The 24,845-nt window shown below is 52.1% G+C and overlaps 1 protein-coding gene across 3 annotated transcripts in view; it reads right to left on the bottom strand.

The window, feature by feature from the left end:
* Positions 1–22,495, bottom strand: part of TUNAR (transmembrane neural differentiation associated intracellular calcium regulator) — a 55,097-nt gene extending 32,602 nt beyond the window's left edge. Inside the window, exons 1-2 of one of the 3 annotated variants that reach the window (XM_069558877.1) lie at positions 22,155–22,493; positions 21,551–21,892 (exon numbers count right to left, since the gene is read on the bottom strand). In XM_069558877.1, the coding sequence (XP_069414978.1) occupies positions 21,551–21,562 (12 nt within the window). In that variant the 5' untranslated portion in view covers positions 21,563–21,892; positions 22,155–22,493. Of the gene's footprint in view, positions 1–21,550; positions 22,006–22,154 lie in introns of those variants that run through there. The other 2 variants (XM_069558879.1, XM_069558878.1) reach the window with 2 other exon arrangements.
* Between the last annotated feature and the right edge of the window lie 2,350 nt (positions 22,496–24,845).

Raw genomic sequence — 24,845 nt, 5'->3', positions numbered from 1 at the left:
GATGCAACATCAACCATATAAGGCGTATGATTCTGAATCTGAGAGGAAAGGCCGGAAGAATGGCAAGACACTGATAACCTCAACTTCCAAAACGTGGAGACGGAAGCGTCATGGAAGGGTAACGGGGAAGACATTTATATACATAAGTAAATAAAAGCACTAGAGGAGCTATTTGAACCTCACTTGCAAATAGTTTTTTTCTCCCCCCAACTTACTTATTTTTAATTGAAGGAAAATTGCTTCACAATACTGTGTTGGACCCTGCCAGGTATCAGCGTGAGTCAGCTGTAGGCACACAAGTGTCCCCTCCCTCTTTAGCCTCCGCCCCACCCCTTGCAACCCCTCTAGGTTGTTACAGAGCCCCGATCTGAGTTCCCTGAGTCGTACAGCAAACTCCCATTGACTGTCTACATTTTACACACGGCAGTGCATACGGCTCCACGTTTCTCTCTCTATTCATCCCTCTACTTCCCCCTTCCTCTCCGCCCGTGTCCATAAGTCTGTTCTCTGTGTCTGCGTCTCCACTGTTGCCCTGTAAACAGATTCATCAGTACCATCTTTCTAGATTCCATATATTTTTGTGAATACATGATATTCGTTTTTCTCTTTCTGACTTACTTGGCATATACCCTGAGGAAACCGAAATTGAAAAAGGCACATGCTACCCCAATATTCATTGCAACACTATTTACAAATAGGTAGAACATGGAAGCAACCTAGGTGTCCATCATCAGATGAACGGATAAAGAAACAGGGGTACATATATACAATGGAATATTAAGTTGGAAAATAAGTTTTTTAAAGTTCCCAGGCCCCCCAAAACATCTGCAGACTTATTTTGTGTCTGTATTATTCGGAAAAACAAATATTTTCTGTTGATCAAACAACAACTTTCTGTTGATCGAATGCGGCAGTAGAGAGCTATATAGTTTGCAGTTTAGGAGTGTAAAGAGTAGAGTCTCCCTCCAGCCTTCTCTCTGGGAAGCCTTCCTCACCAAAGACTCCCCCCTCTCACATTAGGCCTAGTGGTGGGCTAAATGCCTGATGGGACCTTGTAGGGATTCTAAACCATTGCTAAAATGCAGTAAGTCTCACTTTGTGGAAGTGTGAGGTTTAGTGACCTATGACTCTGACATGGGGGCTGACTCCTGGGACCTCCTGTGAGGCTACAATGGTAACTACGCAGCAGAGCACAGTTGCCTGGCTGATTTCATCGTGCCAGTGCCTGGACCTGGGCTTGACTCATCCTACAGCAACTCTCCAAGGCCCTGACCCTACACCCGTGAACACACATGCACCAAAAACAGGCCCACGCATGCTCTGCTGGAATCCAGTTCTGTGGACGCAGAGCTGGGCTGGGGCCCAATACTCCTCCCATCAGCTCAAATCTGCATGCAGATCCGTCTTTCCTGCCCCAGGTCTGCTGGCCTGCCCCTCCCACTGATCCTTGCCAGGTCCCAACACATTTTTGCCTAGAGCTGAGCTTCCAGGTAAAGAACCCACCTGCCAGTGCAGTAGACATAAGGGACGCAGATTCAATCTCTGGGTCGGAAAGATTCCCCTGGGGAAGGACACGGCAACCCACTCTAGTATTCTTGCCTGGAAAATCCCATGGACAGAGGAGCCTGGCGGGCTATGGTCCATGGGGTCACAAAGAGTCAGACACGACTGAATTGACTTAGCACTCTCCCCTCCCCAGTTCTTCCTGCCCAGACTGCCCTCTTTGAGGAATTTATTCTGGTTTCAGTACTGGTCTGAGCTCTGACCATTATCCAGAGATGCCGCTCTCTGACCTGACTCCCAGAAGGGTGAGCCTGCCTCATCCAACTCTGCCCTTGGCTCCAGCCCAGTGCCACCAAAGAGCTGCTGTCAGCAGAGGGCACACATGGACGAAGGCTCCACCCAATGGAAATGCCACACAGTGCCCGGGCACTCAAACAGAGCTCTTTGAATGAGGATGCTTCTGGCCTCTGCATCCTCCCATCCTGCCCATCACTAAATACCTCCAGACCTTGGCTGTACACCCCTCCACTCCCATCAGTAGCTTGCCAAGGGGGCCGGTAGTCAGGCTCCTCTCTTTAGAGCTCTTGAAGCTCTGCAGTGGTACAAAAAGAAGCAGGTCAACTGGTGGAGAAGCCTGCTCTTTCAGGCACAGCCTTAGGGATTTTTTTTTTTAATGTAAAAACCTAACAATCTATAGACCTACAGCTCAGCACCTGCAGAAGGTCACGGGCCTGATGCCAAGCCTTCTTCCTCTGTCGACTGGAACAGTTTATACTCAGAAAAAAAAAAAATGTTTTGATGAGCATGAAAGCCACAGAGGCCCTGCAAACCCTGAACCTCACGAAGCTAGACGGCCTCTGTCCCTCCCCTAATCTCAGGCGGCCCGGGGAGGGAGCCCAAAGCCCGCTGGGCTCCATCAGGGCGTGACGATCTAAACTAACTCATTTAGGGGTCCCCAACCCCTCCTTGCACAGATGTGGCACAGAGCGTGTGCTCAGTGACAGCTCATTAGTAGGAACTGCGGTGCCTAATCCCAAGCACACAAGTTCTGACAAAATGGCATTTGTTTCACCCCAAAAGGACACCAAGTCCAAGGACATGAGCTTTTCTTCCCTGAAACACTCTCCTGTCCCACTGACCCAGTGCGGGACCACCCCGCACAAGCTGCCCCTCTTCCCTCTTCTAGAAACTTGCCGTTTCCCTGAGCAGAGCCTGCCCAGTCTGGGCGTGGCAAATTGGCTCTCTGCTTTTGAAAAAACATATCTTAATTTATTTCTTAATTTTTGGTTGTGCCCTGCATGGCATGGAGGATCTTAGTTACCCGACCAGGGATTGAACCCATGCCCCCATGCAATGAAAGCGTGGACACTGAAGCACTAGGCCGCCAGGAAAGTCGACTGGCTCTCTGGTTTGAGTCAACAGGCACAAGGGTGTCTGGGCACCAGGCACTGTGCTAAATCCACCACACACATCACGTCTGCAAGGCGGGGCCTCAGGCTGGAGGATGAAGCAGGCCCAGCAGTGGAGCCGCAGTCAGTCCCGGTCTCACATCTCAGCCTTGGAGGCAGTGTCCGTGGGAGCTTTCTCAAGGACTGCTGTCCCGGCCCCACTGCAGACTAGCTGAATCCTAATGCAAAGCAGAAAAGACCCTGATGCTGGGAAAGACAGAAGGCAGGAGGAGAAGGGGACGACACAGGATGAGATGGCTGGGTGGCATCACCGACTCAATGGACGTGAGTTTGAGCAAGCTCTGGGAGTTGGTGACGGACCGGGAAGCCTGGCATGCTGCAGTCCACGGGGCTGCAAAGAGTTGGACACGACTGAGCAACTGAACAGCAACAAATGCAAAATGAGGAGGCCCAGGCGTCAGGACTCTCCAGAAGGTCCTAGCAGGCGGTTGAGGTTGCGGACTTGGGACTGGGCACGCGGCCTTGGGTAACGGGTCTTCTCAGTGTGCCCATGTATGGCACACCGGGCGCTCTGCTGGCTGCGCCTGTGGTCTTTCAGAAACAGCCCTGCCCTCAGGGTGCATTCAGGCAGCTTCCGGAACCAGGGCCACACACCGAGGGGGAAGCCAGCTCCAAGCTGTCAGAACTACAAGGAGCTAGTGGAGCATGGCCCTTGTGCTGAGGGTCCTGGGCCACTTGGATTCTTCCTGTCGGCCCCTCTTCCTTAAAGGGCCAGGCAGGCAGTACCTTCAGGTCTGCCACACCCATGCCCACTCAGATTGCCCCAGACTTCCATCTCCCAAGACCCGAAATTCCCATCCTCCAAACCTAAGCATCCCAGGCTGCCCTCTCTGCTACCAACAGGACAGACTGCTCCTGCCCAAACTCCCCTACTGCTCCCACCCCATGCCCTCTCTCCTCTTGGGTCTCCTCTAGGTCTTGGCAGAAGACCCCTTCTAGAACTCTCTAAAGGCTCCCTGCTTCCCTGGTGGCTCAGCAGTAAAGAATCCACCTGCAATGGGAGTGATGCAAGAGATTTGGGTTCAGTACCTGGACTGGGAAGATCCTCTGGAGGCGGGAGTGGCAACCCACTCAAGTATTCTTCCTGGGAAAAGTCCCATGGACAGAGGAGCCTGGTGGATTGCAGTCCATACAGTTGCAAAGAGCTGGACACGACTGAGCAACTGACCACACACAGACACACACACACACACACACACAGACATACACACACACACACAGGGTCCCTGCCCATCCTCCTCTCTCTGGTCTCCTCTAGTAACAAGATGTTCCCACCCTGTGGGCCACAGTTGCCGCAGACTGGACAGATCTAGAGCATCGGGCATGTCCATGCTTCCACTTGCAAATACAACAAGTTTACGAGAGGGCCAACTCCACCCACCCCCAATCCTTTCCTCAGATCTGTTCCCACCCATCCCTGCAGCCAGATGGTGAGGAGCCATCCTTGACAATGCTCTGCTCTTCAATCAAGTCCTGCCACTTTCTCCTCAAACATCTCCTACATTATGACCAGAGTTGACATTTCTCAAGTGTGGGGTTTCAATGAACATACACCAGCTCACCATATCCTGAAGCAGCCCTGAAGTGCACACGAAGCAAAGAGATTTGCCCATGGGCATTTCAGGGGCCCCCAGTGCCTGCCATGGGGTGACTGAGTTTGAAATACGTGGCAGTTCCCACGCATCCAAAGCTGTGCTGGAGGGAAAATAGAAGCCCCTGCCCTGAAGATGTCTGTGAACTGGTGGGGAAAGAACCAGACTAGCTCGAAGGTCTGAGCCACCTCCCCAGACACAGCTGCCCCTTGGTCTCCCTAGAGTCAGAATGATACCCAGACCGAGCAAGCACCAGGTGCCGTCTAGTGCCCTGAAGAAGGATGCTCAAGCCAGCCGGGCCGCCCTGCATCCTCCAATACACCACGTGCCCATGCTGCCACCCACTCACCACATCCAGGCTTTGGCAGCATCCCAAACAGATGCCCAAAAGGCACAACCTGTCCCCGTGAGCTCTAAGCTGGCAGCAGCTGACTTCTTGCCCCATCCTAACTCAGAAGCCAGAGGACTCTCCAGGAGTATGTGCCAAGTCAACCTGAGAAGGGGGCAGGTGAGACCCCCTTGGGCCAGAGATAAGTGACTACTCATAGAACCTTCTGGTTGAAGACATGGTCCACTAGAGACCCCGCCACTCAGGCAGTCTCTCAGAAGATGGATTGTATTTTGTTCCCCCCAAAGATACAATTCAACAAAACAAGTTCAAGTTCTGACCACCAGTACCTGTGACCTGATTTGGGTCTCTGGAGATGTACTCAGGTTAGGATGAGGCCACACTGGACCGGTGTTGCTTAGTCACTGAGTCGTGTCCCACTCTTTGCCACCCCCTGGGCTGTAGCCCACCAGGCTCCTCTGGCCATGGGGTTCTCCAATCAAAAATACTGGAGCAGGTTGCCATTTCCTTCTCCAGGGGATCTTCCTGACCCAGGAATCGAACCTGCGTCTCCTGCATTGGCAGGCGGATTCTTTACCACTGGAGCCACCAGGGAAGCCCCTATACTGGTTAGGATGGGTTTAAAGCCAAAGCCTGGTGTCTTTATAAGAGAAAAGAGAACGTTTGGTACAGGGACACTCGGTACACAGGGAGAACGTCATGGGATGGGGGCAGACACTGGAACGATACAGCTATAGGCCAAACACCACCAAGGACTGCCAGCAATCACGAGAAGCCTGCAAGAGGCAAAGGTTTTCCTCTAAAATCTTCAAAGAGAGCGTGGTCCTGCTGACACCGCGATTCCACTTCTGGCCTCCAGAATGCATTTCTATCATTTTGAGCCATCTAGCTTGTGTTATTGTTACTACAGTCCAGGAAACTAAGCACTCAGCAAGGACACGGGACAAAGGAGCAGCCAGATCAAAAAGCCCCGCCCACGTGCAGGTGCTGTGCAGAATCACAGGGCTGTGAGCACGGTAGGAAGTCGTCCGTGGGGTAAGACCTGGCAGTACAGAGACCCTGGTCCACACTCCTGCTCCACCCGTGTGACCCTCTGGGCATGCTCCCAAGGCAGTCTGAGCCTTTTTCATCATCTGTCATTTCAGGCCATTAAGCACCACCCATCCACGCACAGAGCTGCAAAATTCAACCAGGCCCGAGATGGGCTTTATGAACAAAATGGTTGTATGAATTACAAGACTTTCATGGGAGAGCTATGACAAACCTAGACAGTGTATTAAAAAGCAGAGACATCACCTCGTTGACAAAGGTCCGTATAGTCAAAGCTATGTTTTTTCCAGTAATCATGTATAGATGTGAGAGCTGGACCATAAAGAAGGCTGAATGCCGAAGAATTGATGCTTTCAAACTGCTAGAGAAGACTCTTGAGAGTCCCTTGGACAGCAAGGAGATCAAACCAGTCAATCCTAAAGGAAATCAACCCTGAATATGCACTGAAAAGACTGCTGTTGAAGCTGAAGCTCCAATACTTTGGCCACCTGATTTGAAGAGCTGACTCACTGGAAAACACCCTGATGCTGCGAAAGAATGAGGGCAGAAGGGAGAGTCAGAGCATGAGATGGTTGGATGGCATCACCGACTCAATGGACATGAACTTGAGCAAACTCCAGGAGACAGCAAAGGACAGGGAAGCCTGGAGTGCTGCAGTATATGGGGTCGCAAGAGTCAGGCCCAACTTAGCAACACAACAGTAACAACAAGATGGAACAAAGTGGAAGTTGTTCTAAAAGCCAGTGGTTTTCTCCAAGAAGGAAATTTAATGTTCAAAGTTGACGTTACTCTCAAGGCTGCCCTCTAGGGAAGTGAAACTCAGTATAGCTCTCTCACCAGAATGCATTTTCAAAAATCAGTTGACTCATTTGAGTGTCTCTGCATACTGAAAACATTTGCTCTATTTAAAAGTGTTTTCCAGCAAGGATTTCTCGTTTGCAAATGTTGCTTCCACCTCCACGTTACCAATCGGGCTGTCCTTCTAAATCATAGACTAGTTGGTGTCACTTTTGTGCACTCCACGCTGGGCCGGCTCTGACTGTCACGGTTCTCCGTGCTCTCCCAGACCTGCGTCCACATTCCTGCGTCCATCCCCCACCTGAGGAGCATGCTTCCTTCCTCGGGCCAGTGCTTCCTTCTCATCCTTCAGGGGCTGACTAAGGAAACACCTCTTTGCGGAGATTTCCAGGGCAGCTCTGTTAGTCTCTGAGCAGCGTGTTCATCGTGTTAGCTCACCCATATCACATGCTTCCCTCTGTTATAGACGGGACTGTCCGTCACCTTCACCCAGAAAGACCCTTTTTAAGGAGTCAATACCTAGAATCAAATCTCACTCCTTTTTGTGCCATCTGTGCCACTCCGGACAAGGCTTTGAGCTTCATTTTCTCCACCGCACAAGGTGGAGGCAATAACAATGACTACGGGAGGCTCGGAATTAAACAGTGCATGTCAGGCTCTGAGCCCAGTGCCAGCACATGTCACTATCATTAAGTGACCTCGGAGGCTTCCCTGGTAGCTCAATGGTAAAGAATCTGCCTGCAATGCAGGAGAGGCAAGTTCAGTCCCTGGGTCGGAAAGATCTGGAGAAAGGAATGGCACCCCACTCTAGTATTCTTGCCTGGAGAGTTCCATGGACAAAAGAGACTGGCAGGTTATAGTCCATGGGGTCGTAAAGAGTCAGACACAACTGAGTGACGAACACTTTCACTTTTTTTCACTTTCAAGTGACCTCTACAGGCTCCTTAATGCCCGTGGGTCCCCACTGTGAGTCCACAGACCAGATAAGGGGGACCCACGGGCATTAAGGAGACCAAGATCTTAGCAACAAAAAGAATGTGTTGATTGGTTAATTAATTAGATTTAATTAAGTGAATTAATGAAAAATAAATACTGTTTGGAAATTCCAATGGTAGAGTCTTCCTATTTTTTCCCTTAGTATTCATCAACTGAGAATGCTAACAGAGAGCAGATCAGAATTTGGCAATCTCATGCTGATCCCTTGATTAAACAAATTTGCCCACCTGCGGACATCAAAAGGCTAGCAACTGCAACCCTACACTATGAAATGGGGAAGTGAAACCTCCCCTCCGCATGTGCTTCCTGGGGAATCATCCCAGTTACATGTAAGGACAGTCAGCTCTCCCTGCCATGTGACTCCAGCGGCCCAGCCACAGGTGCTTAGACCAGAAGCCTTGCACCCGAAAGCCAGGCTACTCAGCTTCTCTCCTGGGAATCTAGGCCCCCAAGGAGAGGGGTGAGTTGTGAGGTCATGCAGATATAGGGCTGAGGCTGCCACTTGGGGATGACCACGACTGAGCCACAAGCTCAGAGGAACAGAAGAGAAAGCCAGAGTTGAGAGATGAGAGCAGGAGGGGTGTGCCAGATGGTGAGACCTCAGGCTCCCGACAGGGCGAAGGGAGACCCCAGGCTCCTGACAGGCGGAAGGGAGGGTTCTGACAGCTGATGGTTTTTCCATGACTATTTCTCCTTTGTGAGGCTAGACTGCACTTCTTGTTTTGATCTCCATGACAGGCCGATTCCTTATCCACCATCTCCTAGGGCTTATAATAATCCACATGTTGATTTTTCCGTCTTTCTACCCCTCTGGGTTCCATGAGGGCAGACACTGGGTGAGTCCTATTGGGACAGAGCAGCTGCTCAATGAAAAGTCTCTGGGTGGATGGAAGGATAATTATAAGCCTGCTTATAGGGGTGGGGTGTCTGATTCCTGCCACCCCATGTGCCAGTTAAGACACAGGACTTCCCCGGGAACAGCCCTGAGAGAACTCATCTGTCTGTGCTGTTACCTCTCTAAATCTTCCAGGAAAACAAGAAGTGAGAGAGCCCGAAACCAGAACCAGACAGGGGTGACTGCTCGTGGGCTTATGGGGAAGAAGCCCCTGCCTAAGTCCCTTCTCACAAGCAAGGCCCATCCCCAGTGAAGGACCAGGTGAAAGAGACGGCCCAGAGCCATCAGAAACGTTCTGTTCTCAGTCCTGGTTCCAGCCCAGAGGATGTAAGACAAGAACCTAGGGCATCATGGTCCAAGGCAGGAGGACGGCCTGCAGAGTCAGCTGAGAAGCAGTGCAGGCTGGGGAAGAAGAGAGGAGAGGACATGGAGCGATGGGAGGGCGGGGGTCGGGAGAGAAAGGAGGCAGGGAAGGAGGTGCAGGGAGGTCTGACTTCTCCACGAGATGCAGCGAGCACAGGGCTGAGGACCCATGAACATGTTTCCATCTCTTTTAAAGTGAGAAGGAAAAAAAAATACACTTTGTACTTAGAAGAAAATGTTACAATACATAATACAAAAGTATTCCTCGTGACATTAATTCAATCATGAGATACAACTTTTAATACTTTTTGAGGCGGAAAGGCCCATGGGAGGCAAAAGGGCAGGTGAAAATGAGCAGGAGGCCTGGGTGCAGAGGAGGGAGGCGAGGGGATGAAAGAGGTGGTGAGGAGGGGTGATGACACGTGGTCTGCACCAGCGCCTCTCTGAACCAACGAGCAGACATCAGACTCTTAGCAGCTTTGTGTGCTTCTTCAAGGAAGATGCCTGGAAGGTGGACGGGAGGGTACAGGGCTTTAGGGAGCTCCAGTTTCCCCACAAAGCAAGGTGGTCAGTGTTTGTAAATATCAGCGGAATGACCAGATGTGCTCAGGGTCTGATTGCCTGAGTCACACCCCACTCAGCCACCGACCACAGACCACCACCTGTACAAGCCACCCAAGCTCTCCACGGTGGCTTAAAACATGTCCCAAATTCCTCAATATAATTCCCTTCAACGGGGGCCCCGATGTGGACAGCCTTAGTGATTTGCTTCTAAGGGACAGCTTACGCCAGAAGTGATGCTGTGTGTTCCAAGACCATAAAAGGGAGATACAGACAGCCCTCCCACCCCTGGGTGCCCTCTTGGGACATGCGCACTGGAGCCCTGAGCCACTGTAGGAAGTCCCGGCTGACCTGGCCTGCCTAGCTGGACAGACCATGTGGAGAGACTGCCCAGAGATCCAAGGAGCCTCAGCTGTGCCAGCTCCCTCCCCCACACCCCCAGGCTGTGTGCATCCTCCAGGCCCAGTGCCATGCATGGAAGCGAGGAAGCTTCTGGATGATTCCAGCCATAGTCACAGCCTGACTGCAATCTTACATGAGGCCTTCAGCAAGAACCATCTAGCTGAGCCCAGGTGGCCCCTAGACTCCTGAGCAAAAATAAAGTTTAAAAAGCCACTATTTGGAGATGTTTTATAGGCAGCAATCTCTAAGCCTTAGTTTCCCCATCTGTAAAATGGGAATGATAAAAGTAACTGCTTTCTTGAGCTGTTGCTCAGATTAAATAGTCCATGGAAAGACATTTAGCAGTCTCCACCAAGACTAAGCACCTAGTATGTAAAAGCTATGATTATCATTGTTATTACAACCATTGTACAGAAGAGAAACAGGGCTTGAAGGACTAAGGCAAACTGAACACACTGTGACTCAGATTCTGCATGGCTTGACTCCGAAAACAGGTTCAACTAAAACACGCATTCCCCCCGGAAGAGGCTGGGCCAGTAATCAAAATTCTCATTGACGGGACTTCCCCGGTGGTCCGATGGTGAAGAATCTGCCCGCCAATGCAGGGGACACGGGTTCCATTCCTGATCCAGGAAGATCTCACATGCCATGGGATCACTAAGCCTGTACTCCACAACCACTGGGCCACCCTCCTAAAGCCTCTGCTCTGCAACAAGACAAGCCACACCAGTGAGAAGCCTGAGCACCAAACTAGAGAATCACCCCCACTCACCTCAACTAGAGAAAGCCCGCGTGCAGCAATGAAGACCGGCACAGCCATAAATAATAAAGTTTTGTAAAAGGCACTTAAAAAAATCTCATTGAAGAACTGCCATTCCCATCTGGGAGGGGCTATGTTCTTGACCAGAAAAGCAGAGGAACTAAAGTCAGACACTCAAAACATCTTCAAAATAATCACCCTGCCTATCTGCATGGCACTCAGACATTTTCCAAAACATTTAGCCTCCCTCCACAAGAGGATAATATTTTTTAGCTCTGCTCTCTTCTTTCGTTAAAAATAAGTATAAATAAGGCAGTGAAACCTGTGACACTTGCCAGCAGGTAGATTACTTCTGTCCCAAACTGCCGTAACACATGGGCCTCCCAAGATTATTTATCTAATACATATATTCAAACAAGTTTGGGGGTAATAACCTGGGAAAGTTTGCAAACAATTCCTTCACGTTCCTGAGGGCTGTGACGGATGCATTTTATGTAAGGGAACTGTACTTATATATCTGCCTAATAAAGCCTTGAAGGTTTTACTGTTGTGAAATCAGCCGGCAGTACTGCCATCAATCAGCTCTCACGCATTTGGGAGCACCTACTTGATAAGGCAAAACACAGCCCGGAAAGCCAGGTTGCTACAGAAGCTCATCAAACAAGTCCCTTTCCACGCAGCACCCCTCACTCAGCCCCAAGAGGCCTGGAGTCACTCCAACGCTAAGCGAGCTCTGTCCATGGTGCTGGACTTGCAGGAACAGAGACACTGATGGGGATACCAAGGGTGCTTTGGACTAAACTCAGGTACATCCAAGGAACTTGGAGAATCTGGGTGGCAGGCTTTCCTGGATGACTGATGGGGCTTTTCCAGATACCCCGAGCTCCAAACAGACCGCAGCCTCAGTGCTACGCATGCCCAGATCCTGAGAAGCATTCTAATTTGCTCTGATAGCATTCTCTCGAGTCACATATTCACACAAGCTGCAGAACTGCAATGAACCACAAAAGGGCCAGAGACCTAGGGGGTCACTCCCTGCCCCCTCCAACTGGGGTTGCCCAGAACCCTGACTCTGGGCCTGGCTTCCAAGAGGAAAGGCAAAGGAGCAAGGAGAAGGCCACATCCTTCCTGACTGGTTGGGGGCAAAGCAGCGCGAGTACAAACTGTCCATTTCCAAGTGGACTTGCGCCAACCCTGGGCACTGGCCAACTTCAAAGATCATGACCGGCTCCAGACTGATTTGATGCCCTGCTGGGCTCCAGTCCCACTGTGTGACCTTGGGCCAGTTGCTTCACCTCTCTAGGTCTCTATTTCTTGACCTACAAATGGGGCCTTTGAGAGGGTGGAGCTGTGTCCCTTCCCCCAGCCCAAATTCCCAGACAGTGAGCCTGCCAGTGGACAGCAGTTCTTCAAACTGCCCATGATGCTCTGCCCTTGGCATGATCTGGCAGTCAGCCTGCCCTAGGGAAGGCTCTTTTTCCAGGGCCAAACTCCCCAGAAACAGCTAAGAATTTGCCCGCTGGCCTACAGGACATGCTCTGTATTTCCCTCTCCTTCTCTTAGCAACAAGAAGGTGGAGGATAGAAGTGGCATAAACACATTCACTAGTGACCCCTGGGACCCTCTGCCTTGTGCCCACTCCACCAGCTCTGCAGAAGTCATCCGTCCTGCCAAGGATGCCAATTTCAAGGCTAACGATTAGATCGGCACAGGCTTGGGTTCTTGACACTGACCCATTTCCCATGCATTGAGTCCAACACTGGAGGGAGCTCAGGGAGGCCGGCCGGCAAACACACACCCTGGATTCTCTCAGCTGTGGATGTAGGTCTGGGAGCATCGTTTTTAGGCCAGGAGCAGCCTGAATGCACTTGCAGAGTCGCGGGGAGACCCATGGCTCAGTGAATCAGGCTGGGACACTGCCCGCTCCATTTCCTGTTGGCTGGAGGCCACAATGGCTGGGCAGCGAGTGCCGCAGCCAGCGGCTACCTCTCTCTCCCTCAGAGTCCAGCAGGGTCGGTGGAGCTGGGGTCTGGGCAGTGGGGCCAGACTGTATCTATCCCTCAACAGATACACAGCAGTAGCAGGGTGCAGGTCACAGTCACGCTCATCCAGACAGTCACACTCATTCCACAGAGACAATGTCTTCTTTTTATACATCTGTGTGTTCTACACACCTTCACTGTAATGTAGACTTTATCAAGGAAGCGTGAAACAGGATCACCAGCTATCTTGTTAAAAGCCACACCCTCGCTCAAGCACTTCCCATGGCTCCCATCACCTGTGAGACCCAGTCTTCCAGACACACTCCCATGGGGCCAGGACTGACTCACCTGTGCTCCTGCAGCCTGATGCTACAGCCTTGCATCACCTGCTCATCTACCTGCAATGGCCCAGCCTCTGCACCGTTGCTCTTCTCTTCCCTCCTGCCTGGTATGCCTCTGGGCTTCATCTTTGCTTGACAAATCCCCACTTGTCTCTCAAGACTCATGGCAAATGGCCCCCACCCTCCCCCATCTAAACCCACCTCTGCCTTCACAGTGCACATCAACCACTCTAATTAGCTACAGATAGTCACACGTTTCCCCAATGGTCTCTGAGTCCACTGAAGACAAAGAGCATCTTGCCAGGCTCCATCCCCACACCATCCTTCCTGATGGGCTCTTAGTGACGGCCTGGTCCCTGTGTCCACTGCAGGAATGTGCAAGATGGATGCTAAGAGTGAACATGCTTCCTTCTGCAAGATTCAAGGAAAAGCGCCTACTGTGGGCAGGACCCAGAAGGGTCTGAGGTTTGCATGGCCTTCTTCAAGCGATATACTGCCACAGACTGGCTTCAAGGGACCCTGAATTAACATTGTGTGTTAACCCATCTAAGATCATCTTTATATCTTCCATCTCTATAACAGGTCATGCACTCAGCTCTGCTTGGAGACAAATCTTACGAAGTGGTCCATCTCTCCCTCCTACTCAGCACACAATATTTCTGAGTGTGGTTTGCTTCATGCAGGCCCCAAGAAAGCCACTCTGATAAACCTTCCACCTCTTCCTTGGTGGAAGATGGAAGCCAGAGGACTCCAGCCCAGGCCTCACTGTTCCATCTGCATGAAAGCAAGAGCCAGTGTCAGAGATGAAAGCAAGCAGACGCCAGAGCCACTGCGTCTCTCATTTATGGGGGACCTGCAATGGTGCCTGGACATAGCTGGTGCTCTGGGCATGTTTCTGGAAGGAAGAGAAGGAGGGACAGCAAGCCCCCACCACAGGATTAACTGTGGCTGAAGAAACATCTCACCCAGTGGAAGAAATGGAATCAGGGTCTTTTTAGAAAAATTCCTCTGGAAGAGAACTCCAGACCCACTTTGATGACCCCATCAGGGATGAATCACCCTATAATATGGTGCTCTGAGTTAAAGGGCTGCTCCTAAAACAATGCGTATGTGGCGGAGGGCCTGGAAGCTGAGACTGGCCCCGTGAGCATGACAGCATCACCTGGACAAGGTTTCAAAGCCATGGGGGCACGGAGCATGGCAGCTCATCAGGGCGGCTCCCCACCTGCTGAGCCCCCTTCTCCTCCAGCCCCCAGGTCCCGTGGGCTCCTGGAGAGTAACAGGGCTGGAGGCAGTTGTGAGGGTTTCGGGAAGAGCATGGAAGCCAGTGTGCGGCTAGAAGGGGAGAAGCAAGGGGCGGGGCAGGCGAGGTCGTGCAGGGCCCTGGAGACAGCCCCTGTCAGTGCTCTCGGGGACACTGGCGAGCTCCCAGCAGAGAAGACCAGGATCCTTTAGAAGGCTCCCTCCGGCGGCGCGGCGGCTGGAGAGCAAACTGCCGAGGGTGGCGGGGGAGGAAAACAAAAGGTTGTGAGAGAGGTAAGAGCAGCCAGGGTGGAGGTGGAGAGACAGGTCAGTATGAGTCGGGTGCAGTATTCTAGGTGTTTGGGGGCAGGAAGGGGCATGAGTGATCAACCACCTGCAAGAGCCAGGGGTTCTCACTTGCTTATTGCTCCTGAGCTAAGAATTACCAGGAGGGTGCTAAAAATACAGATTCTGGGCCCCTACCCTCTGAGGTTCTGACTCAGTAGGTGCACAACAAGACCCAGGAATCTGTATTTTAGTAAGCTCCCCAGATGCTTTCATGGAAGTGGCCCCACTGTATCCCACTTGGTAAAAACCCTACATTATGACTCAATCCTTGAACCTAACAGCCAGTGGAGAGTCAGAGTGGGATGGAGGCTTGTACCCTAGGGCCCAGGTGAGATGAGAGGGGGAGCCGGGCCGACAAGCAGTCCCCCTGACTCCCAGGCTGGGCCCTCCTCCCTGGCCTCCTTGCTCCACTGCAGATGGGCAGGGGTGCCCTCCCAGGCTCACAGGAGCCATGCACAGATATACTCCAGCTATCCATCGTCTATCAGTTTGGCCCCAATGCCCAGCAGTGCCTAGACAGAGCTGGTGTACAACAGATTTTTGTTCAGCCATTGATGATCAACACCTGTCCAATGGGAGAGTGATGGGGGCGGATCTCAGTGATCAAGCAGGACCAGAGAGGCACACAGGATGGAAGAGATGGCAACACTCCTGGACAGATGGACAGGGCAGCTCTCCAACTCCACAGGGATGTCCTGGAGCAGGCCAAGGACAACCAGACCTCATGGAGAAGCAACCTCAGCATCTGCAGAGATTTTCGGACCCATGTTATCTCGGTAAAATTGTGAAAAGCCTCAGCCTTCCCTTACAGTGAACAAGTTTATCCTTCCACTTCTGCCTTCCAGGTGGAGAATGCAAGCTTCCATGTCTATCTTTAGAGTTTTAGCACTGCAAAGCCAGGCTAACTCTCTTAGAAGTTTTCATTACAGCCCTCTCACCAAGTTAATAGGAACATGGGCTCATAAACTGTTTCCAGTTTAGGCATGATGCTCTCAAGGCACATTCACTTTATTTAAAAAAAGACTTTTTAATATCAATCATTAAAAGATGGTGAGTGTCATTATCATCTATCTTCTGAATTTAAAAAAAAAATCAAGAATCTTTCAATGGGGAAGGGGGTGCATGTTGAGGCCCATGTGACTTGCGTGCTTTATCTGTGGCAGAATGAGACAGTCTTGGTCAGGCTCCTGGACTATATTAGCAGATACAGGCTCAAAAGCTGGGATGATGAAAAAACAGGAAGCCCTGGGCATTCCTTATGTGTGCTCCTGCTTGGAGGTGCTAAATGAGGCATACAGAGTGGCTCATCACAGTTTATTAAGAAACTGAAGCAAGTGAGAATACACAGACCCTTCCCAACAGCCTATCTGACCTGTGATTCTGGTTTCAACGATGCTGAGTGCAGAAGCATTCAGCCTAGCAAATACTAAGACAAGTCCTCAAAGTCTACCAGAAGGGTTTACAAAGGTGCAGCCTTTTTAACCCCATGTAAGATTTCATTGACACTTATCACAAGCCACATATGAAGATGGCATGAGACATCTAGAATTCTTTAGTAAATTTATTCTGTGATTCTCGATGCTGGAAATGGATGTTAAATCATTTCTACTTACTGGGCCCCAAATAACTGTTTGTAGGAATCACCAATCAGAGGCCAGGGACTTTACTGCCTTCTTGCCTCACCCTCCAAAGCCTCTGTAGTGCCACTTTTGTATTCTCTGTCATTGAAGAACCATATACTGAAAATCGGGCCCAGAACTGAAGCTACCAGGAATCTGTTCACTCAAGGTTTGGGTAAAACCTTGCCATCTTTGCTGATAGCTCCACAAATCTGGAAGAGTGTCATCCATACCCAGGATGGGTCTGTCGGTCTCTATGGGTCTCACTGGGGACAAGCCATGTAATTTCTAGTTCACCAAATCAAAAACACTGCACTGGCTGCTAAGACATTTTGGTACTTTACCGATGACAGATGAATCACAATTGAGTTTTTCAACTCATTCTGTCTGCTTTTTTCTCATTAATCACCTACCACAAATCTCGATGCTCTTGGCATATAAGCCATTTAGGAATCCAGAGGAGATGGAGGGAGGGTCCTTTTTGTTAAGACATCACTTGCTCTGATGTGGGCAAGGCCAGAATCGGTGCTGAAAGGAATTTAAACTGCTGGTGAAGACAGTCAGCTTGAGTATCATTGCTAGCATGTAAGGATGGGTGATTTCAACGAGCTCCCTTTAGCATCTGTTTAAACTTGTGCGTTGCAGACAGGATTCTGGAGTCTCCTGTCCTGAGTATGGATGACACTCTTCCAGATCTGTGGAGCTATCAGCAAAGACGGCAACAGCTACACTAACGTGGGTGGGCTTCTGCAGGCTCCACCAAGTTTTGGCTACGACTGAATCTCTATTCCAGGGCTTGAAAAGTTCCTGAAACTGACATTCCCTCCTCCAAGCCCTGGAAATTCTTAAGAGCTGGAGGTGGGTCTTTACATGTTCCTCCTACTTCCTTCTCTCCTTTGTCGTGTGGGGGAGGATTAACCCGTGTGGCATCCTGGAACCGGAGTCACACTCATTTCGGAAGCTTCTGTTACATAACTTTTAGTCTGTGTCCCTTTTTGTGAGGTGCAGGCTGGCACTGCCTTTCAAAATATCCCACGTGTCAGCCTGTGATCGCTCCCAGGGTGACATGGGATCTACAGAGTTGTTTTAGCTTCCTCCAAAGAACCACCAACTCTAACCTTGATAGGGTAATACTTGACTTACTTCTAATGATCTTTTGAATCTAATACATTCGACACAGAGTTCAAAGAAACTCGACGTCCTGAATGCAGAAGTCTTTTCAAGAACTGGATAGCTCCCCACCACCACCCACGTTACCTACATCAGAGCTTCATGCTCTCTCTGTGCCATGGTGCTATTTAGAAATTCGACAAGAAAAACACAATTTGGTTTCCAGACACACTGCAGCACCCATGGAAATGAAGTCTGAGGGGCAAGGGCGGGGGTGTGTTTTCAACCCCAGCCCTTGAAATCATGCTTTTTTCTGCCATTCCGCAACTGTGACCCTGAGTGACACACTGCAGCTCTCTGAGTTCGGGCTCTGAATCTAGAACAGGGGTTCATAAGATCTACTCTGCAGCAGAGTCGGGAGGATTAAATGTGTAAAGACTGGTGGTTCCCTTCTTCCACCCTCTTTATCTGACAACAATTGCAGCTTCGCTAGGAATGCTGACCTCTGACCGCAGACTGCTTAAGTGTGACAAGCCAGCCTGCCCAGGGAACCCAGCAAAAACACCACTGCCAAATCGACAAACTTCTCACCATTTCTCAGCTTCAGCTGAATTCAAGGCTCTAATTAAAGTACTTTCCATTTTCAAAACAACTGCAAACGGTAATTACACACTTACCCTCTTACCTTCCAGGAACAGCCTGAAAAGACTACGGAGAAACCTCCACAGCCCCTGGACCTCAAGCTATACAGTTGGAAGTGACATTTCTCATACTCCGTGGGCCCAAATTACGTAAGGGCTCCTGCGGCTCCTGGCACAGGGACCCTAGAGAGGGTCCTGGCTCAGCCCTCTCAGATGCGTGCCGAGACTCCACCCCGCAAGGCGCCCTGATGGGGAAACTGGCATCACTGTTTTTGAGATGAAAAGTTGTTTCATCACATACTCAGGGTAGTGCTCCCCCTTAGGATAATCAAGACGATTGTTTGTAATGGCCCATTCTTTACTGTTTATACGGATGTTTAATAGGAAACGTTATGTAACCTTAAAGCACAGAGCATTCTGGAGCTATTAATAACCAGCTGCATCTAGATTCCGAGGACTCTTTGGGCTTAAGAGTTGAAGAGGACCTCCTGGCACTAATATACACACACGCCCAGGGACACAGAGACACATAAACATACAAGCTCACGGCACAGACGTAAATGAAGACCCCAAGAACGGGGATGACTCGTCCAAGGTCACAAAGCCAATTATCAGAGTCGAAAATAATTCCCAGGTCTTCTGGCCTCTGGAAGATGTTTCTTTTCTCTAGACACCCCCGCCCCACCCCATAAGTACCTGTGTACCTCCTTAACCCTGTACAAGTACCACAGTGTCCAAACTGGGTTCTCACAAGGCAGGGGCGAGTCAGCCCCAATCAAGAGTTCCTGGTCTAAACACTCCAGCTAGAAATGGGACACTCATGAGGAAACATCTTGTCATTCATTTGTGATAAGACCCCTCCTGCCCTCTCAACAGAAACAGGAGGCACTGAAATATATTTGAACATGAGGCCATTATAGGTATGGTATGGAAGAGGTCCGCTTTAGAGATTTTCCAGAAAAGAAGTGGGTTTAAGACAAAGCAGAATCGAAAATGGAGATTTTGTTCTCAATCGCACACTTTCCCACCAGGAAGGTTAAAAAAAAAAAAAAAAAGAGCAAAAACAGAGAGAACTGATGAATTAAAAACTATAGATGAGGAACAAGGGTAACATTTTCCTGTGAAACTCGGCTTTGGGTAGCAACAGCATGATATATGACACAAAAACTGTTCTCTCATAATTACATTACCATTTTCAAAAGGAACTTCATGAAAATTGTTTCTCTGCATTCATTTTTATTCAAAACCTCACCCGTTAGACATGAGGCGCTAAAACACACAACGCTGGGAGATTAATATGCCCACACAAGATGCATTACTTGCCATTCACAGACCCTGCGAGCTTGTCAACAATAAAAGCTCTGCTCTGGTTCTGTGAACAACAAACAGTCATAAAACCCACTGGGAGCTTAGTGTCTGGGGAAAAAGGTGGGACATGCCTGCTTCATTGGAGATTCAGTAACACTTTAAAAGGTTCATTAATCCAGATCTTTAAAAGACCTATGACAACTCCATTAAGAGCCCATAGGTCAAGTTGATGAATTTAGCTGTAATCAACAGGCAAAGACTAAGTCAAGGTCTAAACAGCCTTGTGGCCCGTTTCATGGGACAAACCCTCTGAATACCTGCTGAGGCAAGCGCCACCATTCGCTAATACAATCAGCAAACAGTGCAGAGAAGAGCGTCTAAAAATCACTTTATTTCCTGGCATTACTGGGTTAGTCGGAGAAGGTTTTACCTTGCAACTACGATGGATTCCTTCTGGAAAGAACAGGCAGGCTCACCAGCTGGCCGCTTTCAAGCCGGCTGGACATCCAGCTGATGTGCTGTATTTCATCAGTTCTTAGAGATCAATGTCATCTCTCCAAATGCAATGCCTAACCTGCCCCGTAACCCCAATCTGGCACCTTGGGACGTTTGACAGCTATCACGCTTTAGCCCAATAAATAATCCACTAAAGCACGGCCCGGGCTTCACCTCCTGTGGATGCAACCTGAATTTTGCAGCTCCCTCGGGCACTACGTCCTGCTCTTGGAGATCAACAACCTATTCAGTGTGGAGCTATCCATCCAAATGTATGTGTCTGACTAGCTCACACACCTCAGCTCTGGCCTGTGACCCACCCTTCTCCCACTTGAAGAATCATTTCATTGGAAGGGATCTGAGGGTTCACCCAGTGTAACTCTTGACATTTCACTATCAGGGAAACCGATGGCCCTTCCCTGCCCTGACACCAGGACCCTCCAAGTCCTGTAGACAACTAAGTCTAACACTTGCTGACTCAACCAATTAAACAAGGCATTCAGATGAGGACCAAACGACTCTGTGTGGCTTCCCCCTTGAGGGTCGCTCTAAGTGCACTTAAGCAGACAGTTAAGAGCGGCAAAACCGGAGAGCTGGGAGCAAGCAAAGGCTTCCAATCTACATGAAAGCCCCCTCTCCTTTTCTTCTGGATTGAGCTGTGGGAAGTTCTGCTGACAAGGAGGGTTGGCAAACATGAGCCAAGATGAAATTTCCAACAGGGCTGATTCCTACACAGTGGCCATCTGGGATCAGCCAGTTAAGTAACCATCTCCAAGACTTACACAACCAGGGGCAAGAGCCTTGATGAGCCCTCACCCTTTAGAAAGGTTCAGAACTCAGTTCTGAGGCCAAGCATGTGCTAGGCACACGCAGCGCAGAAGCAGCACACAGGAGGATCCCAATGCCCACCTTTTTCTCCTTTAAGTGGTCTGGGAGAAAAAAGAATAAAAGAAAGAGAGCACCCAGGGGAACATCTCTTCCTCCCACCTGAACAGAAGTGGCCGAGCACGTAACAATTCACATTAAGGCTGAGCAGTTGCATGAGGAAGGGAGGGATAAAAACATACATGCCACCAGCGATTTATGGCATCCGAGCAGATACTCATCAGCACAAGCATTTTCACGCAGGCGCAGCAACTCCAGACAAAAGCAGGTAGCGGAAGTGCTGGGACAGGTGTGTTTGTTACAAACGGATCAGCTCTCCAGGGAGCGGGGGAAAGAGCTCCCTGGTTGTCAATCTGTGGTCTCCCTGGTTTGCACTTCCTGGCCCTGTGACCTTGACTAAGTCATCAACCTCCCTGGGCCTCAGTTTCCTCATCGGAGCCAGAGAAGAAGGGGAACCCACTTCCTCGGGTGGTTTGGAGGCTCCCTGCCCTGCACAGCCTGGACACCCTTTTCCAGGTCACTATATATGAGTCGTCTCCTTCCCACAAATGATGAGACTGAACCCAGGTTGCCTATGTCATTATCTCGACCAAACAGGTCTCCTGCCTGCGTGTCAAGCCCGTATCCACCTCCCTGATGGCCCAGGGAGGCACCAGGTCTCGAATGCAGCCCGACAGTGTTCGGCCTCCAGGCAAGGCTTGGGGAATGGGAGAATACAGGGGTTCAATCGGAAGCGCCGCGGGCAGGCTCTGGGCGAGTGGGGGCCAGGCAGGGGCTCAGAGGCAGCCTCCGGGGTCCGCGGCAAAGGGGCTTTGTTCCGGTGGCGGAGGGCCTGGCTTACCGAGCAGCGCATCCGGAGGCGGGCGGGGGGGCGCGCGGGGCACGCAGCAGAGCCACAGCCCGGCCGGAGCCCGGGGCGCCCAAGCCGAAGGAAGGCGAAGAGGAGGAGGAGGAAGAGGAAGACGAGGTGGAGAACCAGGAGGCGGCCGCCGGCTCCCGCCTCATTCTCCCGGGCACCGCCGATCCGCTGGCCGCCGCCTGCTGGGGCTGGCCGCCCGGCGCCGGACCCCGTGCGCGCGGCTCATGTCCCCGTCCGCCGCTGGCGAGGTGTGCGCGCAGCCGGGTTGTCTCCGGGCGGCGCCCCGGGGCTCCTCATGCCCCGCGCGGGGCTCGGCAGGAGGACCTCGGGGAGGCGGCGCGGAGGGAAAGAGAGGAACAGAGAGCGTGAGTGCGCGCAGAGCTGCGCCCCGCGGGTCCGGGGGCGGCGGGCGCCCGGCAGGACCGCGCTGCCCCACCCACCGCGCCGCTGCGCCCGGCTCTGCGCGCCCGCCCGGTGGGGCACGGAGCCCCAGAAACTTTAGCACATGGCCGGTCCGGCGGCCGTTCCCCCCCACCCCCTCCATCTCGCTTCCCCACCCCGGCCCAGGTCCCCGAGAGCGGCTTACCGGCGACGACGGCGATCGCGGCCGCGGGGTGCCCAATCTGCCGCGCGCGGAACTGTGCGCACAGGCTGGGAAGGAGGGAAGGGCTGGCGGCGTCGAGGTCCCTGCAGGGGAGGGGCACCTCGGCGGCGACCGGCCGCGCGGGTTTAAGGGAGCCGGGGAGGCGGGCGGCGTGCCAGCCCCGGTCCGCAGGCCCGGATGGGGGAGGGCCCGTGCGCCCCCCGCCCCCGCCCCGCGGCGCCGCTGCTGACGACGCGCGCGCGGGTTTCCCCGGCCCGGGGTCTGCGGAGCCAGCCCCCGTTACTTAGCGACTCGCTCCGGGGAGCCCATGCTGACGCGCGCGACTAGCGGGGCTGCGGCAACCGAGCGAAGGGGAGGGGAGGGGAGGGAAGGGGAGGGGAGGGGAGGGAAGGGGAGGGGAGGGGAGGGAAGGGGAGGGAAGCTCCGGGGTGCGAGGGGGGGGCGGTGCGGGGGGGGGCGGGTGGCCGCGGCCGGAGCTCCTCCCTCCGCCTCCCCTTCTGCGCTGGGGAGGGGGCCCCGGGGAAGACGTCCACAGCCCGGCACTGGAGGATGCGGGGTGGGGGAAGGCCCGCACCGAGCTGGGGCGGATGGGGAGGGGGGCGCCGCGGAGATGCGCCTTCCCCTTGCTAGGGCTGCAGCAGCAGGTGGCGGCGACGTGGCCCGTGGAGACCCGGCGCCCGAAGGCACTCAGACAAGGGCCGGGCCGGGCACGCGAGGACTGTGGCAGTGGGCGCGTGGGTGTGTGCGACACGCTCCCACCCACGTGGCATACTTGGGGACCTGGGGGACGCCGGCGAAGGAGGAGCCTCCTCCTTCCTCTGGTCTCTCTCCCTCCTTCCTGGATTTCTGCTCCTGCGCTGCGCTGACTGTCTCTTCCTCTTGGAAGCCCGGGTCACTCAGCTCGCTGCTTTCAGCTCCTCCTTCCTTAACGCCCAACAGATGACCCAGGATGTCAGATGTCGGGAACAGCTTCGTGCTGTTCAAACCAAGCTCGGTGTTGGCAGTTCCCCACCCTGCCCCCTCCCTGTATCCAGTTACGGACATTGGGGGAGGGCCCTTTAATCTGACTTGGGGTACCTTCCTATTTTGAGATTTGGGGCCCCTCCAATTGCCTGCATTATGCGGAATGTGTCCTAAATTACTTCCCACCTTTCACAAAACTGTGTTCCCCCACAGACCTGGTAGCTAAGCATTAACACCTGAAGTGCACCGTAAATGCGAACACGTGTTAGCTGTAAAGCTACAGCCTGATCCTCTGGGAGGCCCCCAGAATTCATCCCAAAGCCAGGGAAAGTGGGCAAGAGTTTGTGAAAGACCTCATCGCAGGCAGGAACCTGCGATGGAACAGATGACTTGTCCAGGTCCACTGGGTGCCTCAGAGCAAGCAGAGCCCAGGCCTCCTGATGTCCCAGCACCCACATCCCCACTGCCGCTCTTCAGCCGCTAGGTGCAGGCAGCCTCACCTCCTTCCTCCTCGGAGGACCTCATTTCTGCTGCCTTCCCTCCTGGACCAAGCCCATACCCCTTTTTCACCCTACTGTCCTCTCTGGTGTGCCTGCCAGGAGAAAGAGGCAGCTCACCCACAGAGGAGAAGGGATCTCCCCGTCCGAGAAAGCGCCCATATCCTAGCAGGGGCTCTCACCAGGGCAGATCCCCCCCCATGAGGGGCTTTAGAAAATACCATGCCCCGAGTGGGTTTTTTTGGCCCTGTGACAAGACTTTTCCTAGTTATTAGTACTGCCATCATCATCGTGAGTATTACTGAGATGCCATTAACTCTTGTTGAAAAACCCTGCAAACCCATCCTGTATCTTAAGAGACAGAGGTCCAAGGACTTCCCTGGTGGGCTAGTGATTGAGAATCTGCCTGCCAATGCAGGGGACACGAGTTCAACCCCTGGTCTGGGAAGATTCCACATGCCGTGGAGCAACAGAACCTGTGCCCCATGACTGCTGAGCCCACGTGCCTAGCGCCTATGCTCTGCAACAAGAGAAGCCCCTGCACCGCTGCAAAGAGTTGCCCCCGCTCACTGCAACGAGAGAAAGCCCTCACACACACAGGGAAGACCCAGAACAGCTGCAAATAACAAGTAAAAAAAAAGAAAGAAAGAAAGAAAAAAACATGAAAAATGGAACAGAGGCCCAAAGGCAGCACTTTTCTGAGAAAACCACTTGGCATCACAGCCCATGCCCCACAGTTGAGATCCAGCAAATTCCAGTGCAACTGAGAGCAACATTTCTGACTTTCCAATCAGTTTTTATGGGTGGTGGCAGCCTGGCAGCTGGTCCGCAGAAACTCCAGAAGGACTGCTTCCTGGTGCCATATTGGCAGCTGGCTCTTCCTTCAGCCTAGACTTTCCAATATGCAGCTCTAATTGGACATCTGATTTGGTCAGGGAGCCCAGTGCCGACAATAAATACAGGCTCAGGGCTTACATTCCATGCACAGCCTGTACCAGGGCCCCCCTGTTCCAAGAAACAAGGCAGCCTGTGGGGAAATGTGATTTGACAGTTCGAACATCTCATTCACTGTTCACGAAGATCTGAAAAATAATTGGCTTGTGTCAAAGTCAAAGCCAGCACATTCATCCTTTACAGTGTGTGTGTGGTGGGGGCAGAGGGGAGCAAGAAGGCAACAGGCAGGGCTTCCTCTGCATCATATTGTTATTCCTCA

This window comes from Ovis canadensis, chromosome 18 (assembly GCF_042477335.2).
Source record: "Ovis canadensis isolate MfBH-ARS-UI-01 breed Bighorn chromosome 18, ARS-UI_OviCan_v2, whole genome shotgun sequence".
Taxonomy (NCBI): Eukaryota; Metazoa; Chordata; class Mammalia; order Artiodactyla; family Bovidae; genus Ovis; species Ovis canadensis.
The sequence above is the reverse complement of the archived record's forward strand: the minus strand, read 5'-3'. Positions and strand labels throughout refer to the sequence as shown.